Here is a 17888-nt window from a genome sequence, read left to right on the forward strand (position 1 = left end):
CCCTGCACAGCTGTGTCCTCCTGTGGCTCCAGGGGGTCAGAGGGCACCCTGCAGTCAAGGGTCCCAGCTCCGTCCTGCACAGGCAGGGCCTGTGGTCAGTGGTGAGGCTGGCCCTAAACTGTGCAGCGGCCGTTCCCTCCAGGATCACTGAGCCGAGGGCAGCCGGGCATGCCTTTGCCCCTTCTGTCCCCACAAGCCTTTGGGGCACAGCTGTCAGCAAAGGGCTCCCGGCAGGGTGGGGGTCGGGCATCCCGAAGGCAGACCCTGCCGCTGTGCCCCGTCCTCTCTGTACCTATCTGCAGCTGGGCAGGCGAGCAACAAACAACGGTCACGGGCGCCCAGCTGTATTCGGTGGCTCTGGCTGTGTCTGGAACCAGGCTGGGTGGGGGGTGGGCTCACTGGGAACGCTGCTCTCTGCTCCAGACGGCTGTCACCCAGTTGTCTGCATCCCACGGCGCTCACCCTGCACCCTGCCTGACTGCACAGGGCCGGCGCCAGACCCCCACCCCCGAAGCAGACATGCTGGCTTCGTCTCACCTTGTCCCACCCCCAGAGAACCGACCACGGGGGCACCCATCCCCCAAAAGAGCCACCCACCGCCGGCCCGTCCTCCCGGCACCCCGACCCAGCCCCAGCCGCGGCAGACCGGCAGGCGGATGGCCCGTCAGCTGCAGCTCTGGTTTGGGGATCAAGGCCCTTGGGCGACACATCCCTGTGCGTGCCTGAGTCCGTCACACGCGTTTATTGAGTGCCACTGCTTGCGTGCACAGTCCTTGGTGTGCCCCTGGGAGCCCCGCCCCTGGCCCTTAAACAGGGCCAAGGGACTTCAGAAAAAACTGGGAAGCCATGCCTCTTGCTCTTGACCTTGGAGAGAGTCCAGGGGGCCAAGGGCAGCAGGCAGGTGCCAGCAGGAGGGGCCTCGGCCTGGGCTCAGGACTCCTCTGTCCACAGTCTCCCTGAGGCCACCCCGAACACCGGCTCTAGCTGGCCTTCTCTGCCGAGTCCTGGCCACCCAGGCGGACGGCGACCCCTCCTCTCCCCGGGTGGGTGTCTGCACGTGTGTCTGCACGTGTCTGCCTCGTGTGCGCACACGTGTGCGTGTCCGCCTTGAGGCCCACGGCCAGGGTCTCTGTGGCACTTCCGGACAACCCGGCACCCCTGTCCACGTTGACAACAAACACCGTCCTGGGGGCCCCCGGGGAGGAGAGGCCCAGCCGCAGCCCAGTGCCCGGGGTCACGTGAGGGCAGGGGGGAGGCGCCCACGGATGGCGCCCAGCTTCTCCTGCAGTGCCGTGAAGGCCGGCCGCTCCTCCGGGCTGGCCTGCCAGCACGCCAGCATGAGCGCATACGCCTCGGCCGGGCAGGCGGCGGGGCGCGGCAGGCGGTAGCCCCTCGCGATCCGCTGCAGAGTCTCCTGGTTGCTCATTCCTGGGGAGGGGGTGAGAGGGGCCAGGCATCCGTGGAGACCTCCCTCGGCCCTCACCCGGCCCTGCCCCTGCTGAGCCAGCAGCCCTGGGGCCTGGTCTCCCCGCACCCCTCCCACCCCGGGAAGCCTGGCAGCCCACCTTCATAGGGACACTGGCCGTAAGTGAACACTTCGTAGAGCAGCACTCCGAAGGACCAGACGTCCGACTTCTGGGAGTAGACACGGTAGTTGGCCGCCTCGGGCGCCGTCCACTTGACGGGGATCTTGGAGCCGCTGCTCGGGGAGTAGACATCATCCTGGTGAGGGGACACCATGCTGGGGTGGGCGGAGTAGTGCCTGCCCCTCCCAGCCACTCGGTGCCCTGCCCCAGGCAGGGGCCTGAGCCCACACTGACCTTGAGCAGCCGGGCCAGGCCGAAGTCGGCCACCTTGCAGGCCAGGGCATCGCCCACGAGCACGTTCCTCGCGGCCAGGTCCCGGTGCACGATCCGCCGCTCCTCCAGGTAGCTCATGCCCTCAGCCACCTGGCAGGCGAAGTCCAGCAGGACAGGCGGGCTCAGGGCCCGGCCCTCGGGGCCTGCAGAGAGGGCCGGCAGTCAGGGGGCTGGCGTCTTCCCGGTGACATCCCTCTGTGCCTCCGGTTCCCCATCTGTGAGACGGGGTGAGGACAGCACCACCCGCCAAAGCTGCAGCGGGCACTGCAGCCCCAGGGACTGCTCAAGGCAAGCTACTCCTTGGGGCCTGGGAGCACAGAAGGGCCAGCTGGGGTGGGGGACACGGAGGGCTGAGCTGGGTCCATGCAGACCTCGTTCAGGCTGGTGACCCAGACGGGCCTGCCCCCACCTGCCCTCCACCCGGTCTGGAACCCCACACTGACTGTCCCTCCATAAGGCCAGGCCTGGCCCAGACCAGGGACCCTGAGCCCACTGTTGGCCAGAGTCGCCCACAGCCCCAGGGCCTCTGGAAATCCAGCTTCAGTGACAAAGGCCTGGCCGAGAGGCGGGCAGGTGTCTGTCCCCCGGGCCGGGAGGGCGCGGCCGCACACAGGCCGCTGCGAGGGGCCGCACTCACTGCCCAGGAAGGCCTGCAGGCTGCCCTTGCTCATGAGCTCGGTGACGACGTACACCGGCTCGCCCACGGAGCACACGGCATGCAGCCGGATGAGCCGCTTGTGACGCAGGCTCTTGAGCGTCTGGATCTCCTTGGCGAGGTCGGCCAGCTTCATGTTGGCTGCGGGAGGGCGAGGCGAGGCTCAGGGCCCGCCCCCCCCACCTGCGGCTGCCCCTCCCCCCGGGCTGGGGCCTCACCCACCTGATTTGATGACCTTCACTGCCACAGGGACCGAGCCCAGCCACAGGCCTTCCCACACCTCCCCAAAGTAGCCTTCGCCCAGCTTCCTGTGCAGGGCAAACTCGGAGCGCGGCCGTTCCCACTCGTCCTGCTCGGGGGACTTCTGTGGGGGTGGGGGCACTCAGCGCCAAGGCCCGTGTCCCCGGCCCAGTGGGCAGTTTCCCCAGAGGACCAGGCGTCTGTACCTGGGCCCCAGCACACACCCAGCTCTGGCCCCGGCTGGGGTGGGGGGGCCAGGTGCCGAGCTCCTTGGGCCTGGCCCCAGACCTAAGTGGCACCTCTGCTGGCGATGGCCCTCCATCCACAAACACTCATTACTGCCCGGCTGGGCTGTCATTACGGGACCAGAGGAACCGGCTCACCACCCGGCCCCAGCAGGACAGCTGGTCTGGGCAGAGCTGGGGCTCCAGGCCAGGCGCAGACGGTTGAGTCAGCGTCCCCTCCCACACCCTCCACCCGGGGCCCTCCGCAGATGCCTCCCCAAGCTCACCCCTGCCCTCCGGCTGCTGCCCTGCCAGGATTCCCCCCCCAGCAGCCCCCAAGGCGGAGATGTGACACCTGGGGGAGCAGACGCAGCAGGCAGATGTGGGGCTCTCGGCCTCATCAGACCCCCACGGCGGAGGGGCAGCCAGGCAGGCAGGGGGGCAGCCCACCTGGGCCACGCAGGGCTGCAGCAGCGGGTTCTGGATCAGCTTCCAGTTGGCCTGGTAGTAGGTGAGCAGCTCCTCCAGGCTGGGGAAGAGACGGCCCTTCTGCAGGTAGAGGCCGCCGTCGGCCGCCGTGCAGATGCGGTAGTGGCGGACTCTGGCCTGGGCCCGAACTGGGAGGGGACAGAGATGGAGGCCGAGCACCGGACCCTCCCAGGCCCCACACCCCCCAGGGGACCACCACACCCCTTCTCCAGGCCTGGCTCAGATCTGGCCTTGAGACAGTGGCCGGAGCTGCATATGGAAAGAGGGAGTGTGGGCAGCTGCGGGCCACAGTGGGCAGCTGCAGAGTAGGCACCCATGGACGCTTGGTGACTGACGGACGCTGCGAGGAAGTCCGTGAAGGAGGAGGACTGTGAAGGGGCGAAGGGGCGAGGGACGGATGGAGGAGTGAACAGGTGAATACATGAGTGGAAACGAGTGAATCAATGAGTAGATGAGGAAATGAGTGAGTCAGCAGGTGAGCAGAGTAAGTGAATAAATGAGCGAGCGAGCGAGCGAAGGGCTGAGCAGACACGAGGCAAGCAGCAGCGGGGGCTCAGGCCCGATGTGGGGCCAGGCATGGGCGAGGGGCCGGCACTGCCTGGGGAGCAACCACCCCAAGGTCAGCAATGTTCCAGGCGGGTTGGGCTGGGCCGGGCGCCTCCGTGGGCACAGGGGCACAAGGGCCACCCTCATACCTGACAGCGAGTAGTCCCCCTGGCTGCTCTCACTGGGCCGGATGAGGAAGGCCCCTGGGGCATTGGCCGGGGACAGGAGCAGCCGCCGGGCCTCGGTTCGGCTGATGCCACTGAAGTACCAGCTGTAAAGGGTGGGCATGGTAGTCACTAGGCAGGCCCAGCCTTGAGTGACTCCTGGCCCCACACAGATCAGACCCCCCTGTGCCCGCTCCGTGCGGGCGGCAGGGCTGAGCCCCGACCGTCCGCCATCTCCCAGGGAGAAGGTGCACAGGCTGCCCCATGCTGGGGTCCTGGCCGGGGGTCTGTGCCTGTCCCAGCCCCCCGTGCCCAGCCTCCAGAGTGATCGGGACTGAAACAGGAGGGCTGATCGGGCCAGCATAGAGCTGACATAGCCACCTGCAGTGACCTGTGTTAGGTGAGACCAGCCACTCACCTCAGCCACAGATTTTCCATTACTCTTGCCATAAAGTGACCGCCAACCCTGGGTACGGGCTGAACCTGTCAAACTCAAGACTGCCAAGTCCCTGTGAGGGGTGGGGGTCCACTGGGGACCAGGGGCCCTGACGATGCTAGGTATGTGGGCTGGGCTACAGGTGCGGCCTGGAGGACCATGGGTGCCACCTGGCTGGGCACGGCCCATGTGCCTTGGGAGGTGGACACGTGGGGATAGGAGAAGCCAGCCTCAGTCCTGCAGCAGCTGGGACTGCCCGAGAGGAGGTGGCCTGAGCCAGGCTGGGCAGGAGGTCAGGAGAGGACAGAGAGAGCTGGGGCAGTGAGTGTCCATGACCGAGGAACCTGGCCAGCACCCTGGCCCTCTGCGCATGTGGAAATGTTCCCTTTCCTCGTCTGCAGAAGGCGGGACCCTCACACCTGAGCATGGGCTGGGTCAGGGGCCCGCCTGGGGCTCCCCTGTCTGCACCCCAGCTGGGCCAGCAGTCCACCTGAGTCAGGCCAGGTGTGACTCCTGGCCTCACCCCATCTCCTGGGTCTGCTCCCCAAGGCCCAGGTCGGGGAACCTCACACCTGAGTCAACTTCCAGGGACCCAGTGGCAGGAGGTCTGTCCCTGAGAGGGAGCCACAGACCCTCAGGGACGACCTCGTGAGCGTGACCCCTCACCCACCCTGAGGGAGAGCACAGGGTCTGGCTCTTAGACCACCAGGGGGCCCAAAGCATGACTCAAAGTGAGTCAACCCAAGGTTGGGGTGCCCTGAAAAGAGGGGGCTGGGTGGGCAAAGCTGTGCCGTCTTAGGCTGGCGGGTGCTGCTGGAGCCTGGGGCGAGGGCAGGGCCAGGCAGGAGGGGGGCAGGGACAGACCTGGGAGCTGTGGGAGGGGCCTGGGAACCAACACCAGAGCTGGGGGTGGGTGGCCGGGCTGGAGGGGATAAAGCTGGAGACAGGAAGAGGTGGGGCACTGTGGGTGGCAGGCAGAGGCCCCAGGGACATTAGAAGGTAAAATCAGCAGGTGGGGCTGGTGGCGAAGGGTCCAGGACATGTGGACGTTACACGGGTCCTCAGACGACACCTGCTGGGGTGGTAGGCTCAGGGAAAGCAGATAGACAGACATTCTGGGGACACACTGATTGCAGAGCAGGAGGTACGGCCCTGAGGCTGCCAGGCTCTGCACTGAGGGTCCCCTGCAGCCGAGCCCCGCCTTCTGGGACCTGCCACCAGAGAGCCTCTCGGGTGTGCAGGTGCTCTGGTGGCCCCTCCCAGGACAGCAGCGTAGGGATGCCCTTGGGGTCCCCCACTGGGGCATGGGGCAGTGGGCGAGGTAAGGCTGAGCGCCGAGGCCCCGCATGGAGGTTGAGCGGCTGGTGACTGGGGCTAGTGCCCCTGTGAATGCGGTCAGCCTTCCAGCTTCACCTGGCGGACGGTCATCGGCCCCTCCCCACCCCCAGCCTCCTGCGGAGAACTGTTTGTCCCCCACACCTGGAGTGCTGTCGCCTCGCCCCATCAGAACGGTCGCTTGGTCCCCTCAGAAAGCACCTTCCCCTGACATCTGCAAATCCCTCAGAGCCCGGGGACACTGAGCAGTCCCAGGAGGCTGGACACAGCTTGAATGAAGCTAAGACCTAGTGCTGGTCTGCAGCGGACATGTGCAGGGCTTGAGATCAGGGACCCACATCAGGGCGGGGTCTGGGCAGCAGAGAAGGGCAGCCTGACTGGGCCGTGGGGCCGGCCTTTGCCGGCCCTGTTCACCAACCAGCTTCGGGACCGTTCTCACCCAGCACGCCCCCTCTGTGCACGCTGGGGCTGGAAGGAGGCCTCTTTGTCCCTGAGGGCCCCCCTTGCTGATGCCCTATCCATCTAGATGTCAGAGATGGCGATGGCCATGACAGCCAGACTGGCCCACTGCATTCAGGGGAAACAAGGGTAGGGGTAACGTCCAGAGTTTGGGGAGATGCTTGAGGCCCATGGGCTATGTCCACTGCCATATGGCAGGATCCTGCGAGGAGCTGGCATACAACTATACCAGGAGGCTGGCCTGTCCTACGGACCTGGAGCTTGAGCTGAGAGGTCACCTCCTCTGAGGAGCCCTCCTGGAGAGCTCCCATCCTCTGCCTTCCCCTGGCGATCACAGACTGGCATATAAACAGCCAGGCGTCGGTTTTAACCACTTCCCGCCCGTGGACTGCCCCAGTCCGGGGGCCTCAGGCAGTCCTGGAGGAGTGGGCGGGCTTCCCCACCTGTGTCTACTCCCCAGACAAGCCTCTCTGGGAGGGTCGTCTGTGCCCCGTACCGGGCCCAGTGCTGGCGGAGGGGATAAGGGGCAGGCGAGCACCCCTCTCTGGCCCAGCTCATCACCCCTGCACTCTGTCACCATCTCACCCCTCCAGTAGGAGGGACATGCGATGGCCTCTCTGCACACCCGTGTCCTCCCTGGGAGAGGACAAGGCCGTGCCCGTCTCATTCAGAGCTGCGCCCCAGGCCCTAGGCCCCGCCCTCCAAGCAGAGACCCCTCAGCCAACGCCGTGGACTCGGAGGCTGTGAGTGCTCAGGTCCGGGCTGAGTTCCCATGTGACAGCAGCATACATACATGCTGTCCAGCCAACTGGCCGCTGGACCTGTCCAGGCACAGTCACTGCTGTGAGCGCCACACCGTGCCCCCTGGACGGCGGGGCCTGAGGGAGCCGGCCGCAAGCTCCATCCTGTGCTTGCCCCTGACACCCAGAGCAGGTGGTACTCACGGTTGGTCTGAGAGAGTCTCGGGGGTGGCCCTGGCCACACAGGCTGTGGGCACGAGCCCCATGCTGGGCGGGCCAGAGAGCCTTCGAGCAAAGATATAGTCACCGTCTTCCCTGAGGGCGTAGAGCCTGTCCCCGCAGCTGACGCTCAGCTCGTCCACACACCGCGCCGAGAAGTCGCAGAGAGCCCTGACGAGCTGCCCTTGCGCCCACGGGCTGCCGAGCTTGGGGGCGGGAGGCTCCGCGGCCCGGGACTCGCAGGCAGGGGGCTCCAGCCCAGCGTCCCTGTCGGGGCCAGGGAAGCGGTGGATGCCACCATCTGGAGCGTCCGCCGGCCAGATCTTGTCCCAGAAGGAAGACAGGAAGGCCAGCCGCTTCCTGAGGAAGGGCTCCATGACCCCCGCGGTACCCCGAACCCAGTCACCACGCGGCGCCCAGGGCCCTGCAGGGGAGGGGACTTCCGATGAAGGAACTGGAAGGGCCGGTGGGACGGCGAGTGTCGGAGCCTCGCCGCGTGCGTCCCCGCTGGCGAGGTGTGGGAGACAGGTCACTCCACAGGGTCCTCGGAGCAGGCGCGCACAGCCCCCTGACCACCTCCAGGCTGGTGTTCAGACTCGGCTGGGACACAGGGTGGTCCTCCAGCCCCAGGCCACACGGCGACCGCTCCTCTCCACCTCTTAGGTAGGTGTCTTGGGGGCAGGACCCCAGCTGCTCAAAGCCAACTGCGACTGGGGCAGGAGCCCCGGGAGTGGCTCTGGGGGGGCGGCCTGGCAGTCCGGGGTGGGCTCTTGGGAGCGTCGAGTAGGCGAGCCCAAATAAGGGTGGGGCCTGGGGCGAGCTGAGAGGAAGCAGCCTGGGGCAGTCCAGGGTGGGGTCTCATGTCGAGCATGGACTTGGGGAATAAATAGTCCTTGGGCAAGAGAGGGAAGCGGCCTGGGGCGGTCCGGGGCGGGGTCTTGGCGCGTCGGGAGAGTAGGGCGGGGCCTGGGGGCCGGGGTGGGGTCTTGGGCGCCTGAGTGGCGGGGCCTGGGGGGTCGGGGTAGGGTCTTGGGCGGGCTGAGAGGGCGGGGCCTGGGGCGGGTTCGGGGTAGAGTCTTGGGTGGGCCGGGGTGGAGTCTTGGGCAGCCCCTTCCTCCCCCACCCCTGCCCCTGCCTGGGTCCCCGTAGGAGGGGCTGGCTACCCTCTGATCCCCGGCTCAGGGGCATGAACTGGGATGATGGGAAGGGCGGGTAAGGCCAGCTCGGGGCATGCTTCCCCTTGCTTCTCTCCCTGGACAGACCCAGGCCCCTGCGCACTCAGGCAAACTGCCCACTACCCAGCTTGGTCTGTGCTCTGGGCAGAGGGCCGGGCAGGGCGGGGTTCTGGGGTGGGTCCGTGGCAGGACCCTGCCCCAGGCAGCCTGCTCTTGCTCCCCACAGAAGCCTCTCCCAGCCAAGCCCCTCAGCATCCAGCGACATCACAGATGACAGCAGACCCCTCTCTGTAACACCCCCCGGGGGCTCCCTGTACACACACCCAGGGGAGCACCTTGTACAATTACAAAGATGCGGCAGCTATGCGGTGGGCTGGGGGAGTCAGGGGTCCCAAGGGCAGCCCATTGTGGAGGAAGGGCATTGAGAAGAGCACATTTACTTCCGCAGAAGTAGGGGCTCTGGAAAGCCGTGCAGCTCCCGCCCACCACCTGAGTCTGGGTTTTTGCAGATGGGCCCCCCTAAATCCTCGGGGTACACGACTTCTAGGAAGCCAGGCCTCTGACCCATGCGGCTGCAGGGAGGCGTCCTCAGGCCGTGATGGAGCCCTCTAGTGGTGACCAAGCTCCTGGCCAGCACTCAGGACACAGTTCTTTCCAGAGATGCCCCGGAGCCACAAAGCCAAACGGTCCCGCCTGTGGGCTCCAACACACCCTCTGGTGGTCAGGGAAGGCAGGGAGTGTCCTCTTCCGCCCGCCGGTCCCCGCCGGCCCCCGCCGGCCAGCCTCCTCCATGGGCCTCACCAGACACAGCGTTGTTGGGGGGAGACCCCCCTGGGGCAGGTCTGGATGCAGCCGGATGAGGAGGTTCGAATCCCGCTCTCAGACCCTAGCCATCTGGCAAGATGCTAACCGCTCTGTGCCTCGGTTTCCCCACCTGTGGGAGCACCAAGTTCATGATGGCATAGTGAGGACTCAGGCCAGGTCTGCTGGGGTGGGGAGGGGTCTTCCCAGGCAATCGGGATGGGCCCGGCAGCCCAGCATCACCATGTCATGGCCTCGTGTGCGTGGCGGGCACACAGTGGGTGGGGGAGGTGACTCCCCTCTCCCTGGGGGCTGTGACTTCATCATGCCAGGCTCACTGTCCTCAGGGCCCAGGGTTGCTCAGCCTGCCAAGGGCAGCACAGTCTGGTGGCTGCAGACAATCAGGTGAGACAGAAAACAGAGGCCTGTGCCTTGGAACGGGGCTCACGGCTGACGGAGATGCTGGACAGAGATGCTGGTCCCTGAGGCCCCCCTCGGCAGGGCTCCCTTCACTCGATGCTCCCCAAGGGCCCCGGTCACAGAGAGGGAGGAGCCTGGTGGCTGCAGGGCAGAGGATGGAGGTGTGGAGGCTGGCGGAGGGTCCGCAAGCGGTGTGCTTGTCTCAGAGTTAAACATTTAATTAAAATTAGCTGAGGAACAAGAAATAGCAAAAAAGAAGATGGCAGAGGTCCGGGACATGCCTCGTCCAGGAAGAGGGGGGCTGCCGTGCCCCCCACCCAGTCCGCGGGTGGGATGCGGGGCTGGGGCTCTCCCTCCCTCAGCCCCAGGCTGGCTGAGAGGTCCCGGAGGTCCTGTGCCCTGCTGGAGGCTGCAGGCGGGGCTTCAGAGGCTGAGAGCACCTCTCAGAGGGCTCCCTGGAGCTGTGGGACCCCACTCGCCCAGGCCTGGATCTGGAGCTGGGGGGCCGGCTACTGGCAGAAGGGGTGCCCCTCTCCCTGCCGTCATCCACTAGGCGTCAAGTGGCACCTACCTGCCGTCACGAGGTCACTGCCTCCGGCCAGCTCGACCGTGGGGTTCCCTGAGCAGCGAGACCCCACCCGGAAGCCAGGCGCGGCAGAACGACTCCGGGGCGACCCCCGCCCACGCAGAGGGGCGGCAGCCTCCGTTTACTCCCCTCACAGAGCCCTGCTTAGCTTTGGGACCACCTGCGGTGGCTCCCAGGTCGGGGCGCCCCTGGGTCCCGAGGGAAGAGAGCGAAGCCCATGAACAGTTTCGTCCGAGCTGAGACCCAGCCGAGACAGCGGTTCCTTCCGGCGTCAGGGTCCCGGGACCGCAGAGCGTGCCACCGCCTTCTTCCCGCAGCCCCTCAAGTCCCGGGCCCGACGGGCCGGGGTCTTCCCCCGACTCCCTGAGCGTCGGCCCCCCTGCCCCCACCCCCAGACCGGGTGGGGCGTCATAAAAGCCCGCGCTCCCCATGGCAACCCGCTGGACGCCCCGGCACGAGGCTGGGCGCCCCGCTCTGCGGCACAGGCAGCCGCAAAGCTCCGCCCGGAGGCAGGGCAAGTGGGCCGGGCCTGGGGGCGGGGCGTGTCCGAGCGGTGGGGGGCGGCGGCGCGCGGCCAGGGCTCCCGGAGGTGGCCCGGGCGTTGGGAAGGCGAGTCGCTAGGCCGCCCCTTCCCGGAGTTCACGCCGGCCCCTCTGGGCTTTTCCAGCCGACGCGGCTGGAAACAGGAAACATTCCTGGCCCGCGGTCAGATCCAGAACCAAGAGCTTCCTCCAGCGGCCAGAGCAGGACTTGGGCCTGAGGGTCCTCGCCTCGGCCCTGCCCCTCAACCTCGGGCACAAGCCCTGCCGTGCCCAGGGCCTGGTCTGGCTCCTCGGGCCCAGGAAGGTTGGGGCTGGCCTTCAGGGAGGGAGACAGACCCGCCCTAATCTCACTCTGCCACTTAGAGGTGCCTTCTTGGGCAAGTCACTGGAGCTACTGGCTGTCTCTGTAGTTAACCCCCGCCCGGGGCCTGGGACAGCAGCTCGACATGCTGGCTCCTTCTCCAAGGACCCCAGCGTGCAGGGCCAGTCCTTGCGGACTTGTGGCCTGCCCCAGTGGGGCCTGGGACCGCAGCTGCATCCAGCTGTGCGGTGCACTGGCTGCCTCCCACTGACACCTGGAGCTGGGAACCTGGGCGGGGCGGGGGGGGGGCAGCATGGCACAAGAGGGCCCGGCTCCGGGTCAGTGGTGCCCAAGCCTGGACTGAGGGCAAGCGGCAAAGCATCGTAGCCTCGGGCACCCAGCCTCTGAGGCGTTAGCATCACAGGCTTTCCTGTGGACGGTCAGCCCACCGGGGCTCAGTAACCACGACTATCCCTCAGAGCTGAGGCCTGGGCCACCCTGCCTCCCACACTGGACAGTCTTTGGGCGAGCGGGGCTCTCTGCTCTGTGCCTGTTGTGAGGCGTGGAGGGTCACTGGGCAGTGGAGTCCCCAAGTGGGGTGTGGTGCTGCCCGCAGAAGCCCTGAGGAGCGCATTACCCCATGTCAGATGGGGAGCCAGGCCTTTGTCAGAAGCTGGGGTTTCTGCCCACGTCAGTCTGGCCCCAGAGTCCAGGGTCCCTGCCCTGCCCCGCGTCCTCACAACTGTCCGTCAGTAGTGCTTGCCCCGGATGTCCCTCTCACCCAGAGCTACAGACTGCCCGCTCGGCCCTCCAGGCCTCTCCCCACCGGCTCCTCCCCGTGGGCAACGGGCCTGAAGTTGCCCCGAGCGAGCCCAGGGCGGGCGGCAGGGGCCAGCCAACTCTGCCAGCTCACGCCCACTCCCCACCCTCCCCTCTCAGACAATGAACTTCCAGGTGACAGGCCTGGGCCTGGACAGGATGAAGCTGGACAGTCCCCAGTCCTTCCTGGACCAGGAGGAGGCGGAGGAGGCTGAGGACCGGCAACTGCTGGAGCCCGAGGCCTGGACGACCTACACGGAGCGCCGCCACGCGCTGCGTGAGTTCCTGAGCTCCGGCCTGAGCCCCCAGCTGCTCAGGCGCCACCACGCCCGCATGGAGCTGCTCAGAAAGTGCTCCTACCACATCGAGATCCTCCCCAAGCACCTGGCACTGGGCGACCAGAACCCGCTGGTGCTGCCCCACACCGTCTTCCAGCTCATCGACCCCTGGAAGTTCCAGCGCATGAAGAAGGTGGGCACTGCCCAGACCAAGATCCAGCTCCTGCTGCTGGCCGACCTGCTGGAGCAGCTAGACCGGGGCCGCGCGGAGCTGGATGCCCTGCTCGAGTCTCCCGACCCACGGCCCTTCCTGGCGGGCTGGGCGCGCGTGGAGCAGCGGCTGGCGGACCTGTCCGCCGTCATGGACAGCTTCCTGGCCATGATGGTGCCAGGGCGCCTGCACATCAAGCACCGCCTGGTGTCTGACATCGGCGCCACCAAGATCCCGCACATCCGGCTCATGCTCAGCACGAAGACGCCCGTCATGTTCGACCGCAAGGAGTCGGTGGCTCACCAGGACTGGGTCGCCCTGCGCTGGTTTGTCACCATCCAGCAGGCGGCGGCCGAGCAGTTCGAGCTGCGGTTCAAGCTGCTGGACCCTCGGACACAGCAGGAGTGCCTGCAGCGAGCCATCATCCCCGTGGCCGCCTGCACATTCGACGTCCACAACCTGCTGCCCAACCGCGTCTACAAGTTCACCATCAAGAGGGCGGAGAGCTACACGCTGGTGTATGAGCCCTGGCAGGACAGCCTCACCCTGCAGACCCGGCCTGGGCCCCCCGATGGGCCCGCCCCCGGGCGGCTGGGCAAGCCGGGCCGCCCCTGACCACAGCTTCCCAGAGACGATTTTCTAATATTTATCCATTAATAAAGAGGAGTATACACACACACACACACACACTTAGACAACCTCCTTATGTCCGCAGGCGGCGGCGGCCACACCAGAGCTTTTCCCGAGTCGGCCCAGCCCAACCATGAGCCCCAGGCCCCCCTCAGCCTCTGCTTCCTTTTCCGGGGGACGGGGCCCGAGCTGGACCTCCCAGGGCAGCTGACCCCTGGAGTGGGCCTGGGGCCAGGAACTCGGGCTTTGTGCTGAGTCCTGCCGGTCCAGCCCAGAGAGGGGCAGGCTGCAGTGTCACCGAGGGAGGCCCGTGTGAGCATGCCGCATGGCGGACGCCTCGCCCGCCCGCCCAGAAAGGCAGCTGCCCAGAGGCTGGAGCGGCAGCGCTATGGCGGTCCTCAGCAGCTCAGGCCTCCGCCCCCAGCCCACCTGCCTCACTCAGCCCCAGTCCCCGAGGCTCAGTGGCTGCCCCAGCGGCTCCACCTCTGCACGCAGCTGCCCTCCCCCAGTCCAGCCCAGCTTCCCGCTTCCACGCTGCTGCCTGCGGGAAGCCCTCCCTGACTCCAGGCTGGAGAAGTCCTAACTCCCTGCCTCAGCTCCTTTTCATGAGATACGGTCAAGTTTGCAGGTGCTTTTACCCAGGTGGGGCACACCGGCTCATGTCCGGCCTCAGTGAGCCTGTGGGACACAAAGGCCCTGGGGACCCCCTTTCCCTACGATGTGTCTCTGAGCTCCAGACCCATCTGATAGAAACCGCCATGCCTTCCTCTGCCCAGCTAGCACTACAGGTGCTGGGGGCTCAGCCCTAAACAAGCAGAATGCTGAACAGCCCAGGTCAGCCCCCAGGGGAGTAATTTCAGACCTGGAGAGCACAGGACCTGCTGGCAGTCTTGGGGACTTTGGACTTAGACTTTGGGGCCAACTCTGCCTAGGGTCAGAGGTCAGTGTGCTGGGCACGCCTGAAGCACCTGGATACTGCTCACTGGCTGTGGCCCATCCTGGCCAAGCGGCCTCCCTACCAGCCTCCTTTGTCTTGGCAGTTGGCCCCCAGCCCGCTGGCTGTGTCTGCAGATGGGCAGTGGGGACGTGGGCCCCCCTTCATGGGCTCCCCATCAGCATCTGCTACCACGGGGCTCCGCAGCCTCAATAGCCACTTTGCAACTCAAAGCAAGAGGGAGGCCACCCCTTTGCTCTCCCCAGCCAGACGTCAAGACACTCAAGGTTGAGAAAGCATTCAGAGTGATCTTTATAATAAAATCAATGTTCAATCATATAACAGTCCAAGAAAAGATACAAAATTGGAATGTAGAAATTGGTAGCAAGCATCAGAATCAGACAGACACAGACACATCCCCGTGCCCAGGGGCCTTGCAGCCAGGCCACAAGTGGGGCAAGCCCTTCCTGGTGTAAACAACTTGTCTGCAGTGTCCCCGGCCCTGGGGACAGTGGAATTGCACTAAAACTCGGGGCCAGAGCTGCCTCTGGGTGGGCTGGGGGCAGATGTGGAGGTGAGAGCTTTCCGGAGAAGGCAGGACACACGCGCCCTGAGGGGACACGCTCGTGGGTCCACGTGAGGTGGCGGAGGTGGCCGAGAAAGGCCCTGGCTTCTAGGAAAGCGTCTTTGCCCTGAGTTTGGGCTGAAGACCCTGTTCCAGTAAAAAAAAGACACTAGGTTTTGGTTTATTTAAAAATAGAAAATAAAGCTGAGCTCCATGGCTGGACCCACGGCCGGGTTGGGATCCAGAAGCCAAGGGACATTCTCCCTGACCCCGAACCTTCCCTGCAGCACCAGAAGGTGTCACGTTGGTCCAGAAGCCTCTACTCTCACCCCTGAGATGCCCCTTGTCACCAAATGTGGCAGTAAAGGCAGGTCGGCAGGGAGGGTGGGGACCCACCGACCCTTCCAGTCCGCCCAAGTTCATGCACACACAGCAGGGCATGACCACAGCCGGTCTGCAAAGCCCCTGCCCAGGCAGGTAGGCAAGGGTGGCTGGGCGGTAGCCGGCAGTGACCACTGAAGGCACATGGGATTCTGCTGAGTGGGGCCTGCGGAGGCAGCCAGCAGAGACTCCCTCAGCATCCTGGTAGTGGACAGGGGGCGGGCGCTTCAGGAAGACACGGCCGGCTTCCTCCGGACCCGCACCTGGCTGGCAGGCACGAGGCTCTTCTGGTCCTCACAGAAGTCCAGGAGTCGACGCCAGAGAGGACAGCAGCGCAGGAGGAGGTGGTCGCCTGTGAGAGGCAGGACTTAGTGGTGGCCCCGGCGGGCCCGTCACCCGCCCCCCCCCAGCCGGGGAGCAGCCCTCACCGACGAGGCAGAGCCCCTCCTGGGCCCTGGTGATGGCCACGTTCACTTGGTTGGGGTCCACGACGAAACCCAGAAACCTCTTCAGCCAGTTCTTGGTCGGCCGCTGGTCCAGGTCGCTCTCAGGGCACGAGCGGACAGTGCTCACCAGCACGTAGCGCCACTCACTCCCTGGGGGCGGGGCGGGGTGAGGCTCCAGGCGAGGCCCCCCCAACCCCAGCCGCCTGCCCCGCCCCAGCCCCGCCTGGAGCCTCACCCTGGCTCTTGGTGATGGAGCGCACGGTCACGCCGGTGACACCCTCCCGTGCCAGGCCACTCTTGATCTGTGCAGCCTGCGCGTTGTAGGGCGTGAGCACAGCAATGTCCTTGGGCTCCACTGTCTTGCCCAGGGTCAGCTGCTTGGCGATGCGGACCTGAGGGACCAAACGGCTACTGGCGGAGCTGCCCTGGAGCCTCCCCCCACCTCCCGCCGGGCGCAGGAGCCTCCCCTGCTCCCTCAGCTCCTCTGCCTCCTCCTCCAGGAAGCCCTCGCTGACCAAGGGGCACCAATCAGGAGGGTCTCCCCGACACCCACCACCTCTGCCACCTCCTCCAGGTTGGCCTTGGAGTTCTCGTTCCCCTCCTCTGTGGACACCAGCAGGCTCTGCTCGTGGCCCTGCACGTAGCCAAAGATGACAGAGCAGCTCTCTTTCTCGGCGTGGCCCAGGACACTGGGCGGCCGCCTCAAGCCCTGCCAAGTCTTCAGGTTATTCTCGTAGAACTCCATGGAAGGGAAGGCACAGATGCCCTCGTGCTGCAAGGGAGAACGTGAATCAGGGACAGGTCACCTGTCTGCTACCCTGGGGCTAAGAGCTCCCACCTGCCCCCCACCCCCATGGCCCCAGGAGGAGACTGGGGTAGACGCAGGAGGTAAGGGCAGGGCCATAACACCTCCGGCCAGAGAGGGGGGGCTGGGCCGGGCCGGGCTCACCATGCGGTACTGCGTGTCCAGCATGTAGGCCTCCTTGGAGTACCTCTCGAACAAGGACCGATCCAGCCCCAGGCTCTGCAGCTGCTCATTCTTGACCACAGGCCGCAGCTGCTTGTGGTCCCCAAGAAGAACCACCTGGCGGAACAGACAGGAACGGTGCTGACACCCCAGGTGTACCCGCCCTGTGGCCGTCACTGCCCTCCCGTGAGCCTGTCCCCCCGTGTGCTGCCTGCACCCCAGCGGGAGGCCACGGCCAGTGACACGGTCCCCGCTCACCTTCTCAACCTGAGAGAAGGCCACCAGGGGGATGAGGGTCTCGGGCTCCGTGGCCATGCCTGCCTCGTCCACGAGGATCTGCCGGACGTTCAGGTTCTTGAGGCTGGCTGAGGCCGCACACGAGCACGTGCACAGGATGACCCCATGCCGGTCCAGCTCGAACTTCCGTGCCTTCCCCAGGACCTTCCTGTACCTGCATGCAGATGCCATCTGGTCACCCGGGGGCCCACATGCCAGGGGACGGCTCCGTGGCTCTAGTCACTCACTGGTTGAGATCCTCCTTGGAGAAGACCTCCCCTTTCTGCAGCCGGGCGTCGAAGGCCTTGAGGTCGGGCGCGTGGGGGTTGGAAGCCTGCCGGATCCGGTGGTGCAGCGTGATGCCCCTAGGGGAACACCTTCGTGAGGCCCCGCGTTGTCCTCTGCCCAAGGCAGGGCCATTGGGGCAGCTCAGGCCACTTGCCTCCACCCGAACACACAGCCAGCCAGCCGGCCGAGAGGCGCACCTGAGCTCCTGGTTGGGCCGCCCCTCTCGCGGGGTCTTCTTGGGCAGGCCCCTGCTGCCCACGCCCGGCACTGGGAACTCGGTGGCCTCGGCCTGTTCACTGTACACGCGAAGGGGCTTCAGCTCTGCTCTCCTGCTCAGGAGCAGTCCTGGGGGCAGTCGGGGCATCAGGGAGCGGCCCCTGGGCCCAGAGCTCCCAAGCAGAGCGCCCCACGGCCGACCCAGTGCACCTGCCACGACGTCCACTGACTTGTTGGAGGGGCCGCAGTACAAGACGCAGGGGCCGCCAAGCGGGGCGCCGCGGGCCTGCCGCTGCTCCTCGTTGAGTTTGTGAAGCCAGAACACGATGTGGAAGCCTGCTACTGTCTTCCCCGTGCCTGCGGGCAGAGACGAGGGTGAACGGAGCCCCCACCAGCCCGCCCCGGCGCCCGCAGCCCCGACGTGGGCCCCACCTGGCGGGCCCTGGATGACGGCGAACTGCTTCTTCAGAGCCTCCCTGACGGCCTTGGTCTGGCTGGGGTTCAGCTTATGGCGGCCTCCGGGGATATCAAAGGACTGTCGCTCCAGGATCCTGGGGGGCATTCCTGAGAGAGGGACCGGGCCTCCCTGAGCTCGGGTGCAGAGTGGGGGCCAGGCAGCAGGAGAGGGTGCGGAGGAGCTGGAAGGCCCTTCACCTACCTCTGTGGAGAGGCTGCTGGCTGGGCAG

General features: G+C 66.3%; 3 protein-coding genes across 4 annotated transcripts in view; 1 reads left to right on the forward strand and 2 right to left on the reverse strand.

The window, feature by feature from the left end:
* Window positions 1-178: 178 nt before the first annotated feature.
* On the reverse strand, window positions 179-8080 carry SRMS (src-related kinase lacking C-terminal regulatory tyrosine and N-terminal myristylation sites). Of its 2 annotated transcripts, none has more exons than XM_039864815.1 (8): window positions 7352-8080; window positions 4163-4284; window positions 3429-3595; window positions 2737-2875; window positions 2497-2655; window positions 1821-2002; window positions 1566-1722; window positions 179-1428 (listed from the first exon to the last, which is right to left on the reverse strand). In XM_039864815.1, exons 1-8 carry the CDS (start codon window positions 7741-7743, stop codon window positions 1235-1237), a joined length of 1512 nt encoding a protein of 503 aa, XP_039720749.1. In that variant the 5' UTR covers window positions 7744-8080; the 3' UTR covers window positions 179-1234. The 2 variants fall into 2 exon arrangements, with proteins under 2 accessions (XP_039720749.1, XP_039720748.1); XM_039864814.1 differs by having other exon boundaries at window positions 2737-2878.
* A 3687-nt stretch (window positions 8081-11767) lies between these two features.
* Window positions 11768-13768, forward strand: FNDC11 (fibronectin type III domain containing 11). The gene has a single exon (XM_039863698.1). It carries the CDS (start codon window positions 12134-12136, stop codon window positions 13112-13114), a length of 981 nt encoding a protein of 326 aa, XP_039719632.1. The 5' UTR covers window positions 11768-12133; the 3' UTR covers window positions 13115-13768.
* A 583-nt stretch (window positions 13769-14351) lies between these two features.
* Window positions 14352-17888, reverse strand: part of HELZ2 (helicase with zinc finger 2) — a 13837-nt gene continuing 10300 nt past the window's right edge. Inside the window, exons 11-20 of the mRNA XM_039864818.1 lie at window positions 17635-17840; window positions 17413-17559; window positions 17184-17331; window positions 16947-17063; window positions 16681-16873; window positions 16405-16539; window positions 16009-16227; window positions 15691-15847; window positions 15438-15605; window positions 14352-15361 (exon numbers count right to left, since the gene is read on the reverse strand). Coding sequence (XP_039720752.1) covers window positions 15237-15361; window positions 15438-15605; window positions 15691-15847; window positions 16009-16227; window positions 16405-16539; window positions 16681-16873; window positions 16947-17063; window positions 17184-17331; window positions 17413-17559; window positions 17635-17840 — 1615 coding nt within the window. The 3' untranslated portion in view covers window positions 14352-15236. The remainder of the gene's footprint in view (window positions 15362-15437; window positions 15606-15690; window positions 15848-16008; window positions 16228-16404; window positions 16540-16680; window positions 16874-16946; window positions 17064-17183; window positions 17332-17412; window positions 17560-17634; window positions 17841-17888) is intronic.

Source organism: Pteropus medius, unplaced genomic scaffold, assembly GCF_902729225.1.
Source record: "Pteropus medius unplaced genomic scaffold, Ma_sr-lr_union100, whole genome shotgun sequence".
Taxonomy (NCBI): Eukaryota; Metazoa; Chordata; class Mammalia; order Chiroptera; family Pteropodidae; genus Pteropus; species Pteropus medius.

Bases quoted from the DNA above. Each gene is read 5' to 3' on its own strand.
- SRMS (XM_039864814.1), bottom strand. From the start codon at position 7,743: ATGGAGCCCTTCCTCAGGAAGCGGCTGGCCTTCCTGTCTTCCTTCTGG. The intron at 2,879-3,428 runs GTGGGCTGCCCC...CCACCCCCACAG, and splicing joins TGCAGCCCTGCGTGGCCCAG to AAGTCCCCCGAGCAGGACGA. The intron at 1,723-1,820 runs GTCAGTGTGGGC...TCCCCTCACCAG, and splicing joins GCCTGGCCCGGCTGCTCAAG to GATGATGTCTACTCCCCGAG.
- FNDC11 (XM_039863698.1), top strand. From the start codon at position 12,134: ATGAACTTCCAGGTGACAGGCCTGGGCCTGGACAGGATGAAGCTGGAC.